The sequence below is a fragment of the Chiloscyllium plagiosum genome, chromosome 38 (genome assembly GCF_004010195.1).
Source record: "Chiloscyllium plagiosum isolate BGI_BamShark_2017 chromosome 38, ASM401019v2, whole genome shotgun sequence".
NCBI lineage: Eukaryota > Metazoa > Chordata > Chondrichthyes > Orectolobiformes > Hemiscylliidae > Chiloscyllium > Chiloscyllium plagiosum.
Window position 1 is genome coordinate 17,319,966 of NC_057747.1, and position 19,688 is coordinate 17,339,653.

At 40.9% G+C, this 19,688-nt stretch overlaps 2 protein-coding genes across 8 annotated transcripts in view; one reads left to right on the forward strand and one right to left on the reverse strand.

Moving 5' to 3' along the window:
• Positions 1–2,453, forward strand: part of LOC122541869 (elongation of very long chain fatty acids protein 6-like) — a 136,073-nt gene extending 133,620 nt beyond the window's left edge. Inside the window, exons 5-6 of the mRNA XM_043679021.1 lie at positions 1,258–1,365; positions 2,207–2,453. Coding sequence (XP_043534956.1) covers positions 1,258–1,365; positions 2,207–2,251 — 153 coding nt within the window. The 3' untranslated portion in view covers positions 2,252–2,453. The remainder of the gene's footprint in view (positions 1–1,257; positions 1,366–2,206) is intronic.
• Positions 70–19,688, reverse strand: part of LOC122541868 (ferroptosis suppressor protein 1-like) — a 52,165-nt gene continuing 32,546 nt past the window's right edge. For 6 of the 7 annotated variants that reach the window (XM_043679015.1, XM_043679010.1, XM_043679011.1 and 3 more), the window contains 4 exons: positions 12,043–12,151; positions 10,400–10,552; positions 9,160–9,360; positions 2,636–6,751 (listed from right to left, as the gene is read on the reverse strand). In XM_043679015.1, coding sequence (XP_043534950.1) covers positions 6,597–6,751; positions 9,160–9,360; positions 10,400–10,552; positions 12,043–12,151 — 618 coding nt within the window. In that variant the 3' untranslated portion in view covers positions 2,636–6,596. Of the gene's footprint in view, positions 154–2,635; positions 6,752–9,159; positions 9,361–10,399; positions 10,553–12,042; positions 12,152–19,688 lie in introns of those variants that run through there. The other variant, XM_043679016.1, reaches the window with a different exon arrangement.

Consider the following 19,688-nt stretch of genomic DNA (forward strand, 5'->3'; position numbering starts at 1 on the left):
TTGCACTTTGCCTTCTTCCAGTTCCCTGGACATCACTGCTTTCAAACTTCCTATTTGCATCTTGCTTCCCTGCTATTCCTCATCCCACCTCTGCTTCTGTTGGATTAAAGTTGGGAGAGTGGTGCTGGAAAAGCACAGCAGGTCAGGCAGCATCTGAGGAGCAAGAAAATTGACGTTTCAGGCAAAAACCCTTAATCAGGAATGAGGCTGGGAGCCTCTGGGGAGGGGGAGGGGTTAAGGTGGGGGGAGGGGAAATGAGGAAACTGGTGAAATCCATATTGATGCCAAGGGGTTGCAGGTAGGTGGAAGATGAGGTGTTCTTCCTCAAGGCATCGTGTAGTAAGGGACTGGCGATGGAGGAGGCTCAGGACTTGCTTGGCCTCGGTGGAGTGGGAGGGGCAGTTGCCTATGTCGGCTCGCAGTAAGCATATCAGTGCTTCTCAACAATGTGATTAAATATCCAAGATTAAAAACAGAAAAAGCTGAAGACGTCTGGCAAATTTTTAGTGAACATACCCCCTTTGTCAACAGTATAAAACCCACAAATTTCCAGCCCTGAGGAAGAGTCGTACTGAACATAGAACATAGAAGAATACAGCGCAGTACAGGCCCTTCGGCCCTCGATGTTGCGCCGATCCAAGCCCACCTAACCTACACTAGCCCACTATCCTCCATATGCCTATCCAATGCCCGCTTAAATGCCCATAATGAGGGAGAGTCCACCACTGCTACTGGCAGGGCATTCCATGAACTCACGACTCGCTGAGTAAAGAACCTACCCCTAACATCTGTCCTATACCTACCCCCCTTAATTTAAAGCTATGCCCCCTGAAACATCAACCTGTTTCTCTCTGCATGGATGTTGCCAGACGTGCTGAGTTTCTCTAGCATTTTCTATTTTCATTTCCCACTTCCTGCATCTCCAGTATTTTGCTTTTATTTGAGACAATACCTGATCAGAGTTAACACTGACAATATAAGATACTGAACTGCTGATGAAAAAGTGGAAATACACATATCCCATGAATGGTATGAAAACAGCTAACATTTAGTCAATTCATTGTTATGAAAAAATACAGCATTCACAAACAAAGAGCAGTTGCCACATATAAAACTTACTTCAATTTCTGACATTGTCAATTTTGAGTGAGAGTTTGTGGGTTAAAATTCCATTAAGTACTTAATCTAAGGGAAGAGGCTGAGGTAGTACTGTCTTTCAAGCAAAATGTTAATCCACGTGTCATCTTGTCTATTCAGGTTACCATAAAAGATCTCCTGGCATTATGTAAAGGAGTATGTGCTGCCCTTCTAGTGTCTCAGCCAACATTCCTCATCCATCAATGCTCATTCATTTATTCGCTGCTTGTAAGTACCTCACTGAATGCAGAATGGCTGTCGTGTTTGTTTTAATCACACAAGTGATTGTATTTCAAAAAAAAGCATTCGGTTGCAAGGTGTTTTGTGACATCCAAAATCCAAGAAAAAGTGAAAGAAAATATTCACGTAGTGTCTTTCATAACCTTTCAGGATGTCCCATAGCACTTTACAGCTAATGAAGTACTTTTACAGTGTAGCCACTGTTGCAATATAGAAAAGCACTACGTAAGTGTTTTCTCTCTTATTGATTCAGAATTGTGTTGAAGTTGTCTATGTGTTTACTATCTCCAAATGTAATTGCCATAAAGCAACAGAATTAGAATCATCATGGTCATTTCTGATATTCCCACATGTGCTGCCAGTAACTGACAATCACATGAGTGCTGTTCCTTAATGAGTTAGCTTAAAAAAGACACAATACGTATTACAAACATATCTACAAGGATTCACACTTAAAATATAAAAGAAGCTACAACGTTCAGTCGCTGATACGCTGTCAGCCCATTGACCTTTTATCACAACCAGGAGAACACATCAGACAGTGTTTCACTGAAGGCTTGCATGGACAAGGATACCACTACAAAACATGGCTCAGGATAAACACTGCACTGGTATCTCGCACATAATATGAAGCTTTATTCATTTGCGTCATTTTGAAAACACTGATCCACCTTTCATTCAGAATTTTTGAATACCTAAACTCCCCCATTTTCTTAATAATAACACACATGGACAATCACAGCTCTGGACATTGACATTTCAATCTGTGTCTATCAATGCAGGCTTATTTACCTATGCTAATGCTCTTACTACATTTCTTCTTCTCTAGATAAAAATGAACAATAAGTACAAATCTGCACCAAACTGGGCATGAGCGGCCAGTTCTCACCCATACCAAGGAACAACCCACCAGGCTGGCAGAATAACAAGGGAGCTCTCCTTGTGAGCAATTCAAAAGACCAATTGGCTATTCATTGCTGGCCCTGGTGTAAACATGGGCTGTCATTAGATTAGATTCCTTACAGTGTGGAAACAGGCCCTTCGGCCCAACCAGTCCACATCGACCCTCCGAAGAGTAACCCACCCAGACCCATTTGTCTGATGCACCTAACACTACCGACAATTTAACATAGCCAATTCACCTGACGTGCACATCTTTGGACTGTGGGAGGAAACTGGAGCACCCAGAGGAAACCCACACAGACACTGGGAGAATGTGCAAACTCCACACAGACAGTTGCCCAAGGCTAGAATCAAACCTGGGTCCCTGCTGCTGTGAGGCAGCAGTGCTAACCACTGAGCCACCATGCCGCCCCATGTTGTGCTGTTCACCATCAATCTGAGGGCTTCACACTGGGGTCATTAGCCATGCCCACTGGAGCACCCCTTGTCACCCAAAGGCCAGGAGAGCAAACTTTCAGGAACCTGGGAGCTGTGTTGAATGGAAATATTGTGACAGCTCCCTGGATAGTGGGCTCACATCCACAGGAATTGTTTCCTGTGCTCACAAACAAGCTGGACATTGAGGGAGTGAAATCCCTTCCTGCTCAGGAATCTGGCTGGATGGTGCCAGAAACCTCTGACTGCCACATGCCAGTTACCAGTGGCCCTTAGACCTGAGCGATAGCTGTAAATCCATTTGCTCACTGGCTCTCTGGGCCCTAGTGAACTGGACTGACTGCATTGCTTACCTGTCAAAGTGATTATCTCAGGAATACCTGTACACTTGTCAACGGAGAGATGCCACGCATGTGCCCAGTTGAGGCTTGAAAGGATCTGATGTCAGAAAGTCCAATGCTGCTGTGGTCTTCAGACCCACAGCCTCAGCACCATCTTCACAGCTGCAGATCTGCTTGGAGGCGGCAGCAAATGGAAGGGAAGTTGCGCCTAGGCCTGTGAAGACACCTCCAGCATTTCCTTTCACCCTCCTACAGGAAGCTGCAATAGAGCCCCCTCTGAGTGGACCATTTGACTGCAGTGAAGACCCTGGTTCCCCTCTTCAGGAACTACTTCCTCATCCTCAGCTCCAGTCGTGGATCCTCATGTCACTCATTCTGATGGTGAAGGCTGTTCCTTCTTCATCTCCTCCTCCTCCTTCTGAACCTCAGCAATGCCAGTACAGTTACTGGATTAAGACAGTGAAACATCTGGTATGGAAATACTAATTTGTGAAGAAATTTCAACAATGGCATGTTGTTTTCCATGTTTGAGATCTTGACTTAGTCAGTCTTCCCTCTGTGCCTCATCAGTTTGCTCCTGTGGATGAAAATCTGCCCTCATGCCTTCTTTATGGATTGATGCATTCTTGTTTTTCCACTTCTGAAATGCCATTTCCAAGATTTTTGTTGCCTTGATCTTTACATTGCTTTTCATATACGTGGCAATTAGCTTAATCTGACATTTAATGGCCTTCATTATTCCCTGCAGCATCATCCCACAAGTTTAGAATCTACAGCCTGCATAATGGTTCCAAAATTGTGTTCAAATAGTCAAATAGTGCTGTCAGTCTGCTAAATGTACGGATCAGTGAAGGATAACATAAATATCACAATATGGTAGGAGTAAGCTTAAACGTGTATCACGATAGTATTAGTCATGATAAAGTGTTACTAAGTAAGAAAAAAAATCTGACTGCTCAAAAAGAAAGTGAGAAAGAAGACTACAAATGATAAATTGATTATGTAGCTGAGTGAGCAAAACCTGTGCATGGCAAAGGAAGTATGGTGTTTCACAAAGTTAAACTGCTCGCAATCAAAAAGGTTTTTATATTAATTTTTATATTAATTTCATCCAAGATGCAGGCTTGAAAAGGAACACTATGATTACTCTCTGTCTATTTATGAATTTAAAACATTTATTGCATTTTATTGTAACATTTAAACCAGATTGATTTTGATAAACATACCCACAGAAGTTATGTTCAACTTAAGAAAGAATGGTATTGCATTCCATATGATGCCTCATCACAATTACAGGACATCTCTAAAGGATTTCAGATCCTATGTTTTACAGTCAGAAATAGCAAATTGGATGAATGAGCAGGTAATTAAATGAATTTAATCCAATAAGTGCTGTTATTTTTCTTTCTAAGTTAATAGATTTAAGTTTGTGGTGATTATATTAACTGTTGTCTTACACCACAGTGGATTTTCAACTTTTTTTGACTAAGGAACCTTATTAAAATTGTAAGTTTTAATGCTACCCAACCTTCTTTCCCTCCTCCCTTCCAACTATACATGTTATATATAAGAAAAGAAAGGAAAACACAACTGAATGAATGATTGCTTTCCATTAAATGTAAAAACATCTTGAAAAGTTACAAAACTTTCTGCGTTTCAAATGTCCTGCACAGACCCTTTAGTGATGCTCAGAAACCTCTTGGATTCCCGGGAACCCTGGTTTAAAAACACTGCCACTTGACTAATATTGAAGGAATAAAATAGGGCAAATGTTTATAAAATTGTTCCCTATTTTGTAAGACAAATGTGAATCCTAGTCAATCTTTCTCACTGTATATAGAAGAATAGATCCCTAGCATCTGTTTCTCAGGAAGGCATGTAATTTTCAAATTATTGTTAGGTGGGAGATGTGGTTTACACATCAATAGTTGCAGGCGTACATATTTATGAAATGAGATTAAAAGAGATGTGAAAAACCTGAACAAATAATATGAATTCAAATGATCCATCTTCCAGAGATGCAATCATCCAGTGCTGAATTTCTACCTTAGACAATATAATTGATTCTGAATATTTTAGCAGTTTTGTTTATTTTAAATGATATAAGGAATAAATGTTTTGCATAATTCAAGAAACATTTTTATCACCTGGATTGTTGAAGTGAATTAGATGTGAGAAGACAGATCTGACTGACAACCAGCAAGGTTAAGATAATCGTGTTATAATTGAAAAGGAGAGGAAGATCTTCTGGTAGCAACCCTGTCTCTGAACCACAAGCTTTGGGTTCCAGTCCTACTCCTTGGCTTGTTAGTTAAGAAAGATGCATTTACAACATGGCCAAATAGAGAGAGGAGCAATTTATAAATCCTTCTGGAATACCACAATGCAGGTGGCAAGAGCAGGAGAGGTTCCTGATCGGCCAAGTGATAGAAGAAAACTAGAGTCTCAACTAACACTAACTATAGTCTGGCCTACAACGTGTGTGTCACCAAAAGTGTATGTTGCCAGACTCAGACTCCTTGGGAGCTATTGGCTCACTGGATTACAGTGTGGATTACATTGGTGTCAATATCACAGTGGATTTGGGAGTTGCCTCCTTGCCCTACCATGGTGCACATTGTGTCTTTGTGGGTTGGACCTGCCTTTGGGCGAAGAGTTCAAGAAAAGATTTAGCAATGATTGATAGGACGGACATGCAGCCTAGGCACAGAAGTAGGTCTTTAGCAACGTGTCAGAAGGATATGTGCTCAAGTCTCACACCTGAGCACAAAATCCACGTTGATGATTGGATGCAGTGTTGAGAGAGTGCTGCACTGTCTGAGATCTTTCACCTGACATATTAAGCCAAACGTCTGCTTATCCTAGGTAGGTATAAAAGAGATCTCCAGAGATATTTAAAAAGAAAGGAAACTTTCCTTTTCTAGTCACTCATATCTGTACAGGAGACACAATACCTGTAAAACATGGGTTGTGTCAAATTGAAAATGGAACGAGATTCCTACAGTCTACAGCATTGATCATTGATGTTCCAATAACTTTCCTCCCCAACGATAACATATTAAAAATCTTACACATGTTTCCAGTTTACAGAATCTTTATTACAGCAGTTCCATTTTTATCATTTCTGTATCACCTTTTGGAGTCCAATTATCTATGTCCATGCTCATAATGGAAACTGCTAGTGAAGACTTCTAATCTTGTCATTGGATTCTGCAGCTGCTGGTAGTGATGTAACTTCTCCTTTTTGATTTCCCAGCTGTCAAACCATAGACAGACTCCTGCTTCCCAAATTGTGCAAGTTTTACTATTTACTATAAAAAATATAAATTAAAGTCAGGATAAATCTGTGACTTTGAAATAAGCACTGAATTATATCTCAGGCCAAATTATCCCTAACCTTTATTATATAAAACAAATTTTAGAAGTATATATAGAAATTAAAAGGATTCAAAAAGGGATATAAACATTAGGCACTGGGTCATTGACTGAGACACTGTAGAAAGGGAGAATACAGTTATATAATGTGGGAATTAAACTTAGTCAGTGTGGCATCCGTTGGCCCATTTTCTTCCAGCTTGTCTTAACCAGTAGGTCCTTGCTTTTGACGTAAGTTACGATTAACCTCCCAACATTGCAACCACACATCTGGCCAACACCATCATTTCGGCCCATCGTCACTAACATGTAAGGAGCACCTAAAGTAAAGACGTGGAATAAGAGCCTTCATCAATTACCAAAATCCAGGGAATAATTTATTTACATTATTCACTTTTTAAAAAAAATCTTTATATTATGACCTTGTGGCAAGGCTAGAAAGAATCCAGCAAAGATAAATTGAAATATTTTATGAGTGGCATTCAAGTTTTGTGTGAGAAAAGGAAATCATTTTGATTCGGGGTCTGTTGTGCTCATCAAAAGGATGTATATTCATAGAATCATAGTCATTCATCACAGAAGAGGTCTCTCAGCCCACTGAGTAGCAACAACTTATCCAAACTAATCCCATATGTTGATAGAGTTTGTGGCCATCTCTCAATTCTTGAACAGCGTTGAGCATTGTTTGAGCATTGGAAGATGCAACATAAAGATAATTTAGAAACAAGATCTTGGAATATCTTCTACAAGCAGTCAAAGGAAATCTTTTGCCATGGTTGCCTTATAACTAGCTACAAAAGTATTCCCTCCCATCTTCATTTCATTTGCCACACACTTGAGTGATCAACCTAATTTTATTCTGAGAATGACACACATGTTCTTGAACATTTTAGTATGCATTGAATTTATCTCATTCTGAACTGCAGAATAGCTATAATTAGTTTAATTAGGTTGTATAAAAGGTGTGTATTGGGGCAAAACATGTAGATAGTCTTTTGATCTCCAGACAAATTAGGTCCACCTTGCTTTGGCCATCTTCACAAAGATTCCAGTTCTGATGAAACGTCGCTGAATGCAAAATGTCAACTCTGCTTTCTGTTCACAGGTACTACCAGATCTAGTGAGTTTCTCCAGCAATTTCTCTTTCAGTCTAAGATTTCCTACATCCACACTTGTTTGTTTTACCTCACAAAGTTTCCTCAAGATGGAAAGACTGCTTTTGGTATTTTTGGCTCAGTGTGATTTTTAATGATAAATAGCAATCAATATCATTAAATTATGAGTCATTTGTGTCATTCTTCTGTATATACAGGGAACAGAGTTAAACAACTCAAAAACATTGAGGATATTTTCAGGTGATGTGTACTCCATTTTCATCAGTAAATCAATAGGTGGCACAGTGGTTCAGCACTTAGCACTGCTGCCTAACAGCACCAGGTTCCCAGGTTCAATCCCAGCCTTGGGCGACTGTCTCTGTGGGGTTTGCATATTCTCCCTGTGTCTGTGTGTGTTTTATGCATTCTCCCCATGTCTGTGTGGGTTATCAGGCAGAGATTTTCATTCATTTTAAGGGAGGTGGATTTTAGTTCCGATGCCAGATTTCAAAGGACAGACTTGCTGCTAGGGACAAAGTTCTTTTCTTTTCAGCACCTGGAGAGAGCATAAATTTTTTTCAATCTATAAAATTTGTTGTCCGAGCATGTTGAGGCAGGATTTTCTCAGTGGGCTTTGTGACACCAGTGTTGAGGTCAAATAAGGTTCATATCCAGACTGAGGGCAGAGAACACCCTGGCTGGTGAGATCATTTGAGAGAGGCTGGTCAGCTCTTGAAGGTAGATTGCCAATAAAAGTAACAGTGACAAGAAAGCTAGTTGTCTTTTCAAATAAGACAGAAGGTTCCTCAGAGTGGAGGCGCTTATCCAGCCCCAAATTGAGCAGTCCTCTTTTTCTCCAACATTGCTTGTATCCATTCCTCACTCAGTTCCACTACTGCTGAAATCCTCATGCATGCCTTTATTATTTCTCGACTTGAGTTCCCAAAACCTTACTTCACATCCTCATAAATGTGATATCATCCAAATCATGCCAACTCATCCATATCCTTTATGTTGCTGACTTACATTGGTTCCTGGTGTGGTAACACTTCAATTGATCCTCCCTCACTTTGCCTCTGTCTATCTCTGTAATTTCCAGTAGGCCTACAGTTCTCTGTGATCTCAGTCCTCCTCTTGGTCTCTTGAGAATCCCCAATAGTAATTGTTCGACCAATGGAGATCCATCTTCACCTACCTAGACCTTAAGCTCTGAAATTTCTTCTATTAACCCTTCCTCATTCAAAGTACTCCTGAAAATCTTCACCGGTCTTTAAATGATCTTACTAAAAATAACAAATGCTGTAAATCAGGCACCATCCATGGAGAGAGAGCAAGCTAATATTTCGAGTTTAGACAACTCTTCATCTGATGAAGAGTCGTCTAGACTTGAGACGTTAGCTTGCTGTCTCTCCATGGATGGTACCTGACCCACTGTGATTTCCAGCATTTGTTATTTTCAGTAATTTGTTCCTTTATGTGTTCTAATGCAGCTCTATATGTTCTTATGTGGTTCAGTGTAAATTGTGTCTATTAACACAATTCTGTGAAATGCTTCAGCCATTTTGCTACAATAAAAGTACTATAAAAATGCAAATTATAGTTTCTGTGCATTCTGTAGATTTTAACACATTTACCTGGTTTGTACGGTTCCATAGGTTCATGTTTAAGGCCATGAACAATATTTTTCACACATGCAAGTGCTTGGAATTCAGCAGTATAGGCAGACTTATGCTCGTTCACATTTGCACAGTCCCCTATTGCAAAAACAGTCTTCATTCCCTTCACATTCAGATTTTCATCAACCATTATTGCATCATTTTCATTGAGTTTATCTTCTGTTAAAAGAAAAAGAGTCGACAATTAACTTATTCTGAATACAACATGTATTAAAGGAAAGAGCCTTTAATGAAGTCTTAATGCAATCTTCCCCCTTTAACTATGTCTTTTGTCTTCTGTGAAGACAAATACAAAATATTTATTTCATGTCTTTACCATATCTTTATAATTCATTTTTGCAAGGGATCCATATTTATTTTTATTAATCAGTAAGGTATCCAAAATAAAATGTCCCATTCTCATCAGTGTCTTCATTCCAATAGTACTTTGAATTTATTCAACACCTCTTGATAATTACTTGTGAGGATTTTAAAACCATCAACATCAACAGATTGAGGAAAAAATGGATATGTATTAGTTTGATATTTGTAAAGCAAACATGAAACTCAAGGAAAACCTTTAAGCTAACTTCAAAAGCAAAATAAATCAGACAGATGACATTTGTGCTGATGTTAAGTAGATAAACCACTAATATTTGACTGAGTTACCTTTATTAAATTAGAGCTACAGTGTTGGAGAAATTCTTCTCATGTAGTTGTGCCATAATTTTAAGTCCTATGTAGCTAAGACTCTGTTTGAATGCTAATATTTAGCTATTAGATTAGATCCTCTACAGTGTGGAAACAGGCCCTTCAGGCCAAACCAAACTTTCAAAGAGTAATCCACCCAAACCCATTTCCCTCTGATGAATGCACCTAACACCATGGGCAATTTAACATGGCCAATTCACCTAACCTGCACATCTTTGGACTGTGGGAAGAAACCCACACAGACATGGGGAGAATGCATAAAATACACACAGACACAGGGAGAATGTGCAAACCCCACACAGACAGTCACCCAAGGCTGGGATTGAACCTGGGATCCTGGTGCTATTAGGCAGCAGTGCTAAGTGCTGGACCACTGTGCCACCTATTGATTTACTGATGAAAATGGAGTACACATCACATGAAATAAAAAATACATGGCCAAGTCCATGCCACAGAAATAAAAACAATTTTTTTTAACAAACTATAAAATACTCTAAGTATAACTTACTGAGGGCATTGGCATATGAGGAGGAATTAATCTTTATCCCGGTACAACAGATGACCATATCTGTTTTAATCTCTTGACCTTTATTAGTCAGCACTTTTGTGTCTTTCTGTACCTTGTTCACAGTTAGTTCAGACAGGTTATTGACTTTCTGCCCTTTTGAAAAACAACAACATGTAAAATATTCTGTCAGATAATCAGACAATTTTCTTCCCACAGACAGTTTTCATTTCTTGAACCAATACACAAGAGGGTTATTGTTCAAAAATGTGATACTTTTATGTCAAGGAGTGGTGGGTTACTGATTCAAGCAGACAGCACCCCATCAATTGAGATCTTAAAAATGCTGTTACCAGAACAGTGTGCAGACTGTTATTCCTCAAATTAGTAAGGTAGAGGTAGAATAAGGCTTGATGTGTATCTACTATTGTATATCTACTACTGGCCAACCTTAACAAAACCAGTGGCAGAGGAATGGAGACAGTCATTCACCAGCTTCTTTGGCCAATTGTACATTATGCGGTCCAAACTAATCAGATAGAGAGAGATGTACAGCATGGAAACAGACCCTTTGGTCCAACCCGTCCATGCCGACCAGATATCCTAACCTACCCTAGTCTCTTTTTCAAGCACTTGGCCCATATCCCTCCAAACCTTCCCATTCATATACCCATCCAGCTCCATTTTAAATGTTGCAATTGTACCAGCCTCCACCACTTCCTCTGACAGCTCATTCCATTCATGTACCACCCTCTGAGTGAACAAGTTGCCCCTTAGGTCTCTTTCATATCTTTCCCCTCTCACTCTAAACCTATGGCCTCTAGTTCTGGACTCCCCCACCCCAAGGAAAAGACTGTCTATTTATCCTATCCATGCTCCTCATGATTTTATAAACCTTGATAAGGTCACCCCTCAGCATTTAATGCTCCAGGGAAAACAGCCCCAGCCTATTCAGCCTCTCTGTGTAGCTCAAATCGTCTAACCTTAAAATTATGTAGAAACAACATTTGAGGACAATGTGTGCAGAAATAGATTTTGTTAATGTTTGAACCCTGCACCGCCCTGCCCCAGAACAATTTTACAATTGTTATGGAATGCACAACCCTCTTAATTACAGGACAAAATAAATGGAAGATGACTTTTTGGAACATTTTTGCCATTCCATTATTGTTAATGGATTGATAAGGTCCCATATTGCTCTGAACATACTTCTCTGAACAATGTTCCTCTACTTAAATAATAAAAATTACTTTCATTCATTAAAACATATCAGAAGACAGGACTAAATTAGATATATTTATCTGGAGTACCTACCAAATTATAATGTGTTAAACTTCACTAAAGTTGATTTTCACTAAAGTTGATAGAAATTAGCTTTATCTTATTTAAGTATATTTTTCACTTTGAAAAGGGTACAGACCAAATAAAATAAACAAGCTCAACAGAAACAGAGGGGAAAATAATATGTATTGCAAATATAGCTATTTAAAATGTTTCTGTAAATACAGTGAACCAAATGGTAAGAAAATATACTTCAGATTACAACAAAGCATCTGTCAATACAATCATCACACAACCTGATTTAAGCATTCCACAAATTAGCTTTTCATTCCCACAGTAAATATGATTGACTGATGTGATATTACCTAGTAGAAGGTGAGCCCCTTTATTGATAAGAATTTCCTTGACTCCACGTCTTACACTCGGTAAAACCTCAGAATCACCCAGAACATAAGTTGAATGAATTAAGGTTACCTGAAAAACAACAGAAAGAAAGTTTTGTGAGTTCTATGAGCAATAAACTATTTAATTATCTCTGTGCAATTTCTGGCATACATTGTTTCTGCTGGTTATTTGAAATGGATTTAGTGACTGCTATAATCATTCTGACATGAATTCAACACAAAGGCCTGAATTAATGCACTAAAACTAGCTCATAATGAAGATTAAAGCCTGATATTAGAAGTTCAAACATGCTCAGAATTTTCTCCTGTCCTTTTGTATGTATCTTATGAATGGAAATATCTTGTGTATCTAAGTAGCAGAGTAGCACATGCTAAGGAAGAGAGGAATGTTATGTTATTGAAGTTAATATTAAGATTATTGGTTGTTTAAAGAATAACTACAGCTTAACCCTTTTTCATTGCGACTTTCTAACCCTTTCTTCTTACTATGAAGGCCATTTCAATAGATGAAGGGAGACATAAGTATCATTTGGGTGTCAGCCATGGAGCCTTATTTATGTAATGAACTTGACAGTGCGGATTGACAGGGGGAATTGAACCTCTGGTAGAAATCACTGCTGATCCCTTCACATCTCCCCTGAATCACAAAGCATCATAATATTGTTTTCTTTCACAGCTGGATGGAATACGTAACTTCAGGTTGTAGGTTTGGAGGGAAATTTGATTAAAACAAATATGAATGAATCCATCAACGGCCAGTTTGCTGTCACCGTGGTTCTGAGCCTGTCTGTCAACTTGCTCCCTCCAGTGGGCTCTGCGAAATCCACGCCCCTATGTGAACAGGAAGACAAGATGCCCCAGTCAAAAAATGGAGCCAGTTGCTTTCAGGAAAATGCAGAAAGGATTATTGTTGTCACACTGCAGGGGAAAGTTTATAAAATTATCACTGTTCCTTTGACTGGAGCCATGGACCAATAGGAGTCAGATGTTCTTGTATGGAGATGAAATGAAGCTCTGAGTCTTAATAAAGCAGGCCTTAAGTGGATAGTTAAAAAATGGTGGTGCATGGGCAAAAGGTGATGTCAAACCAATAGACTGTGACCAATCCTGCCTTGCAGCCAGAGACACTGAGACTGGGCTAAATCATTTTGGAATCGGAGCTGTTGGTCCTACAACAGGATGAAGACCTTATGGGTCACCAGACTCAGAGAAGTCGGGAGGGTCTGATAACTTTGGGAACAGGTTACGTGGAGAGGTTTGGAAATTCATGTTGCAAATTCCATGCCAGAAGGAAGGAAGGCTTGGGTACTATCCTTTGGAGTTGCCGGTCGGCAAAGGGAATTATTTGAAGAAATCACCACCTCACCACTTCCACATTTGTGAAAGGAAACAAACTGCCACTCCTACCCACATGCCCATTTCAGCCATTTGGGTAATGTAATGCTAGAGACAATTGAGCATTGAAAAATTTGGTTGAGCTTTAATTATTTATTTACATACAATGGACTGGTTGTGGATTGCTATTTATTTACTCATGGGATGTGGGTGTCTCTGGCTAGATTAGTATTTATTGCCCTTTTGTAATTGCCCAGATAGCAGTTAAGAGCCAACCACTTTGGTGTGGGTCTGGAGTCACATGTAAGTCAGACCAGGTAAGATTGGCAGTTTGTTTTTTCCCAACAATCCACAATGGTTTCACAGTCATAGAGTCACAAAGATGTACAACACAGAAGCAGACCCTTCAGTCCAACTCGTCCATGCCAACCAGATATCCAGAATTAATCTAGTCCCATTTGCCAACATTCCGCCCACATCCTTCTAATTCTAAACCCTTCCTATTCGTATACCGATCCAGTTGCCTATTACATGTTGTAATTGTACCAGCCTTCACCACTTCCTCTGGCAGCTCATTCCATACATGCAGCACCCTTTGCATGAAAATCTTGCCCCTCACCTTAAACCTAAACCGTCTATCCATGCCCCTCATGATTCTATAAAGCTCAGCCTCTGACACTCCATGAAAATAGCCCCAGCCTATTCAACCTCTCCCTAAAGCATCATTCATTTTTCACTTCAGATTCTTTATTGAATTCACATTCCATCATCTGCCATGGGTGGGATTTGAACCTGGGTCCCCAGAACATTTGCCAGTTCTCTGGATTTATATTCTAACAATGATACCACTGGGCCACCCAAATAAGGAGGTGAGCTCAGGAGTGTCTGGGCACCAGACCTGTTTAACATACCGCACTGCAGAAAGCTCACACAGTGGGAGCCTGTAATACCCAGCTCTTTGTTTTTGAAATATGCACACATTACATTGATGGAACCGATTTTAGAAAGACAGATTCCCATCCAATTCCCTCCTTTAAGGATTCTCGAGAAGAGTTTGTCCTCAATCAATTGTTTAAACCTTTCAACTCTGGGAGCATCCACTATGAGGAAACAGCAAGATACTCTTCTCTACATTAAGGCTTTGATTTTAGCAGAGTAGGATTTTTCTGGTATTTTAGCCAGTCCACATTCTGCTGACGTGTAATGGTCTGCTCAGTAAAATATTAAACATGTGTCTTGTTCGATGAAAACTGAGGTAAAAGAATGGCTTAACCCAAAACTCAGGCTTAAATCTGAACTCATGGTAATAACCGTTTAATTAGCTTCTGCAGCAGCAAACGGGAGAGATGGAGTCTTTCCACATTAATGTAACCAGTAGATCCTCACCACATGTTTCCATGCTTTTAAGAGATTACAAGCAAACGTGTAAGGATGGTAAACCACTTGAAAAACAGAACTGGTCACCCCTCAAAGCAGCAGGAATCTTCGTAAAGAACAGCCTGGAATCAGCTCACACACTGCAGCCATTTGTGATGATCTACTTGATGTCATAATGGAAAACATATGGCACAAGGAAGTCAAAGAACATTCATGCTGATTACATCTGTGCTGAGGCTGCAAAGAGGCAAAAATAGTTTCAGAGTTGGCAGCTTCAGTGTGCAGTGCTGCTGATCTTGTCAGGTTTACAGAGCTGATGGCCTACGCTCCATAAAACTCATTCATGATGCCATCAGTTGACACCAAGGGGAAGAAGCAACAGCATTGTGCTCAAGGTCCCTTGGTGCATACTCTGACATTAAGGTGAAACACAACTGGAAATTTATAGACACATCAGCTTCAGAAAATCATTTTATCAAAGTGGATGCTGGTGAAAATAACACCAAGCTATTTTCACTGCTCAAGGCAATGAGGGAACAAGGCGTGAATTTAGAAACATTATTTTGATGTGACCCATTGATGGTTTCAATGCAGTCTGAATCCATTGGGAGGGTTCTATAAAGAAGCATTAGGAATGTGGAAGATGGTTATTCAACAAAGATACATATCATCACATTCAGAACTCCAGTCCTGATAACTCACTGTCACGGGTATGTAGAAGGAAGAATGTAGTTTAGCATGAGGACCCTAATTTTCATCCCGTTGGTAATGAAGGTTGATGGGCAGGCAGCTAAAATCAGCCAGCTGTCTTACCTGGATCCCACCCTCTTTCATTTTCGGGCCTCACATAATTCAAAATCGAAGCATTCTCCCTCAAGAGAGGCACTTACCCTGATCACTCTGGGTGTGATGTTCATTGCACACTTGTTATTTACAGCACAATGGTAGGAACCAGCAGTCACTTCTCAAATAGTGAATCTCAGACTCAGCCTCTCCGTCTTGATGAATGCCCAAATGAAACCATCCCCTTGGAGGTAGCCCTGCTGCCAACCCCACAGGCTTTGAATTTCCCAATTCCAAACAAAATCCATCTATTTCAATCTTCTGTCCTGTTTATTCCTCAAGCCCCAGGAAGCCAGGATATAGCTTATAGTCAATAAACCCTATTCTGTGTGATCCTTTTCCCTCCCATAGTCTGTCATCTGTCCTTTTTGTGTCTCCCTTCAGTATTATTAGTCTCTCTGCACTCAATATTCTAAATCCAATCGACACAAGTGAGTCCCCCAGCCTCCCTTCGATACCAGTAGCCCCTGATGGAGCCCACTGATGTTTACTGGATGGATTCTCAGGACCAAGTCTGGCCCACCTTCTTCAGCGACTGAGCCAACAGCAGCAAATAATGACAGACCAGAGCCCTGGCTGGTATTTACACAGCTCCCCATTTGACCTCCTGTGACTCCCCAGACTGGACCCGCAGGACTGACCATGGCCCACTCCTTGGAATGCAGAGTTACTGATCTCCTGATCTTGACCATCCTGACTGGCCATCAGCCTGTGCCCAACCATGTGGATTGGTGTCAGAGGCTGCCCTTGACTGACTATGCCAGGACCCCTGACCGAAAGGTGTTACCAAGGACTGACTGAAGACTGCTCCCCTTAGACTCTGAGACATGGCCACTCTGTTGATAAATAAGCGCATGTTTTCTTTGAATGTGGCTGGCACATGGTGGAAGCAGATGTGAAATTGATGTAGGACAGTACCATTCAACAAAACGTCTAGTCCCTTAACTGCTGACAAATCATGACCAGCTGCCTGGTTTTATGTATGTGCTAAACTGCCAGACAAGATAAGGCAAGGCAGGTATGCTTGTGACCATTCAGATGGATAGGAAGCAATTAATCACTAAGAGAGTGAGTGAGCACCTCTGAAATGCAGTCTTGTCCAGTTTGTGAGCTGGGTATCTGTTCCTGCATGCAGTGGAATTGTGAAGCATTCCAACAAGAGATGCCCAAAATGCAACATCAAAGTACAGAGCCATACTGCTGGTAGATTGGAGTTGTGCTATCATAATGGAGAGAGGTATCTGCCAGATCTTTGGACATGCAACAGTTGCCCATGGAGTGTGCCCTGAGTCTTTGGTGTCTCGAATCCAAGATGGAGGTCTGGAGGAGCAAACAATGGGCTGGAGTCGCCAGGTACTCGCGCTGACTTCCATGTTGAGAATTCCTGGCATTTAGTTTCTATCTGGCAAGTGGGAGAATGGGAGAGTGCATGTTTATGAGGTGAAATCAAGTAAGAATTAAGAGTGATAATGAGCATTAGTTTACGTTATTAGGTCTATCACCACTCAACAGCAAGAATCTCTTCTCAACATTAGGGAGTTGGTTGAAGATATGATGTTTTATTTTTGAGAATGGCCTCCCAGATTTCTCAGCATTGTCCATGTGATTCAGGACCTGAGAAGACTCCATCCTGAGTCTGAGGATATGATCTGGACCCCAAGTGCCATTTTTACTCTGATCTGTGGGGAAAGCCATGTGGTCTTTCAAGCTAAATTCACAGACTGTGAAGAAGATCCAACCAAAGAAAGCTGTTTAAGTTAGGTTTTCTTTTAGTTTCATTGTCCACATAGGAATGTTTCATCAAATCATAGAACCCCTACAGTGTGGAAGTAGGCCATTCAGTTCATTGAGTCCACACTGACTCCTACCCAAACCCACCCCCCTACCTATCTCTGTAACCCTGCATTTCCAATGGCTAATGCATGCAGACATGGGGAGAATGTGCAAACTCCACACACAGCCACCTGAGGGTAGAATTGAACCCAGGTCCCTGGTGCTGTGAGGCTACAGTGCTAACCACTCTGCCACCTTGTTTGAGCCCCACAAAGAAAGCTTAGCCTTGACATAAAAACATGAAGAGCTGGAAAAAGTGGGTTTCCTCTAGTTGCTCCATAGTCCAAAGATGGGCAAGCTAGGTGGGTTAGCCAATGGGAATGTGGGGTTATAGCAATGGAGTACGGGGCCGGGTTTGGGTGGGCTGCTCTTTGGAGGGTCGACACAGACTCAATCAGTCAATGGCCTCTTTATGCACTGTTGGGATTTTAAATTCAGAGAGAAATAGTTAATATTTTGTCACCAGTGACTCTTCCTTGGAACTCCTGGGCTTCACCAGACTTTCTGTTTTTATTTCTGATCTCTGGCATCCGGATTATTTTGCTTTAGCTGAAACTTAGCATTGCCCCCTTTCATCTGGAAGAATCTCCTGAAACTGTTTGCTTTTGACTTTCCTTTGGTGCCAGCTGCTATCTTCTTTTGCCCATTCCCCACTACCACCCTGTTCTCTCATATCACTTCAAGTGGACACCTGGACACCTTACTATTGGCTTACTGATGAAGCCCAAATAAACATTTTGGTTTTGGTGCATATCCATAGCCACTCTCCCTCTCATCATGCTCTGAAAAGGCGTGCTAATGGAGCTGACCATGGACTTTATGCTGATCTGTGTTATATCTGCAAAGGTACTGCAGTGATAAAAACACTGTTCTGGAGAAGCTCAGTAGGTCTGGGAGCATCCGTGGAGACAGAAACAATTAATATTTCTGATATGATTCTACTTCAGAACAGTTTTGAAGTAACATATTAGCCTCAAACCATTAACTCTATCTCTGTTTCCACAGATGCTGTCAGACTTGCTGAGTTTGTCCAGCATTTTCTGCCTTCTAGCATCCATAGTAGTTTGCTTTTAGTTAAAGTGCTGCAGGTTTGATGTTGCCTTCTGCAGTTGGCTGACTGGGTGTTTCCTCCTGTTCCTTACTGCCTGTTATTGGTGTATGTTGGAAGGGCAGCACAGTGGCTCAGTTGGTAGCACTGTTGCCTCACAGTACCAGGGACCGGGATTCGATTCCTGCCACAAGCGACTGTCTGTGTGGAGTTTGCACATTCTCCCTGTGTCTGCGTGGGTTTTCGCTGGGTGCTCTGGTTTCTTCCCACAGTCCAAAGATGTGCAGGTTAGGTGAATTGGCCATGCAAAATTGTCCATAGTGTTCAGGGATGTGTTAGTTCGGGGTAAATGTAGGGGAGTGGATTTGGGTGGGATGATCTTTGGCGGGTTGGTTTGGGCTTGTTGGATGAAGGGTCTGTTTCCACACTGTAGGGATTCTACGATCTATGATTGATACCTTCCCAGAGCATCAAATCCTGGAGTGGGACTCAAACCCAGAGCTTCTGGCTCAGAGGCAGGGACACTGTATCACAACTCCTAACCAAATAAATTTTACTTCCAGTTAATAATCTGTGTTGTTTCACTAATTTGTTTGATAGAGTTATGGAATCCCTAGGGTATGGATGCAGTTGATTGAGTCAACACCAACCCTTCAAAGAGCATCCCACCCAGACCCACCCCATCCCTGTGTCCCTACATTTCCCACGGCTAATCCGCCTAACCTGCACATCTTTGGACTGTGGCAAGAAACCAGAACACCTGGAGGAAAATCAAACAGATACAAGGAGAATGTGCAAACTGCACACAGACAGTTGCCCGAGGCTGGGATCGAACCCGGGTTCCTAGCACTGTAAGGCAGCAGTGTTAATCACTGAGCTATCGTTCCGCCCAATATTGTACTTTTCCCATTGATATTACATGGGAGTGAACAGTTAAGATTCAGTTCCTTGACATGCACAGAATGAAAAGTGAACATGACTCATCTCACAAAAAGCATGTTGCTGTTGAAGCCTGGATCGGGGTTTCAATCTACAATAAAGGTTTATCACTTTATCACTTATTTTGCACTGAAACAAACAAGGTAGAAGTGGAAATGAGACCTTTTTTTAAAAAAATCATTAATTAAATGCTTAAATTAGCACCTAAGCTAAGGAATATAAATGTTACACC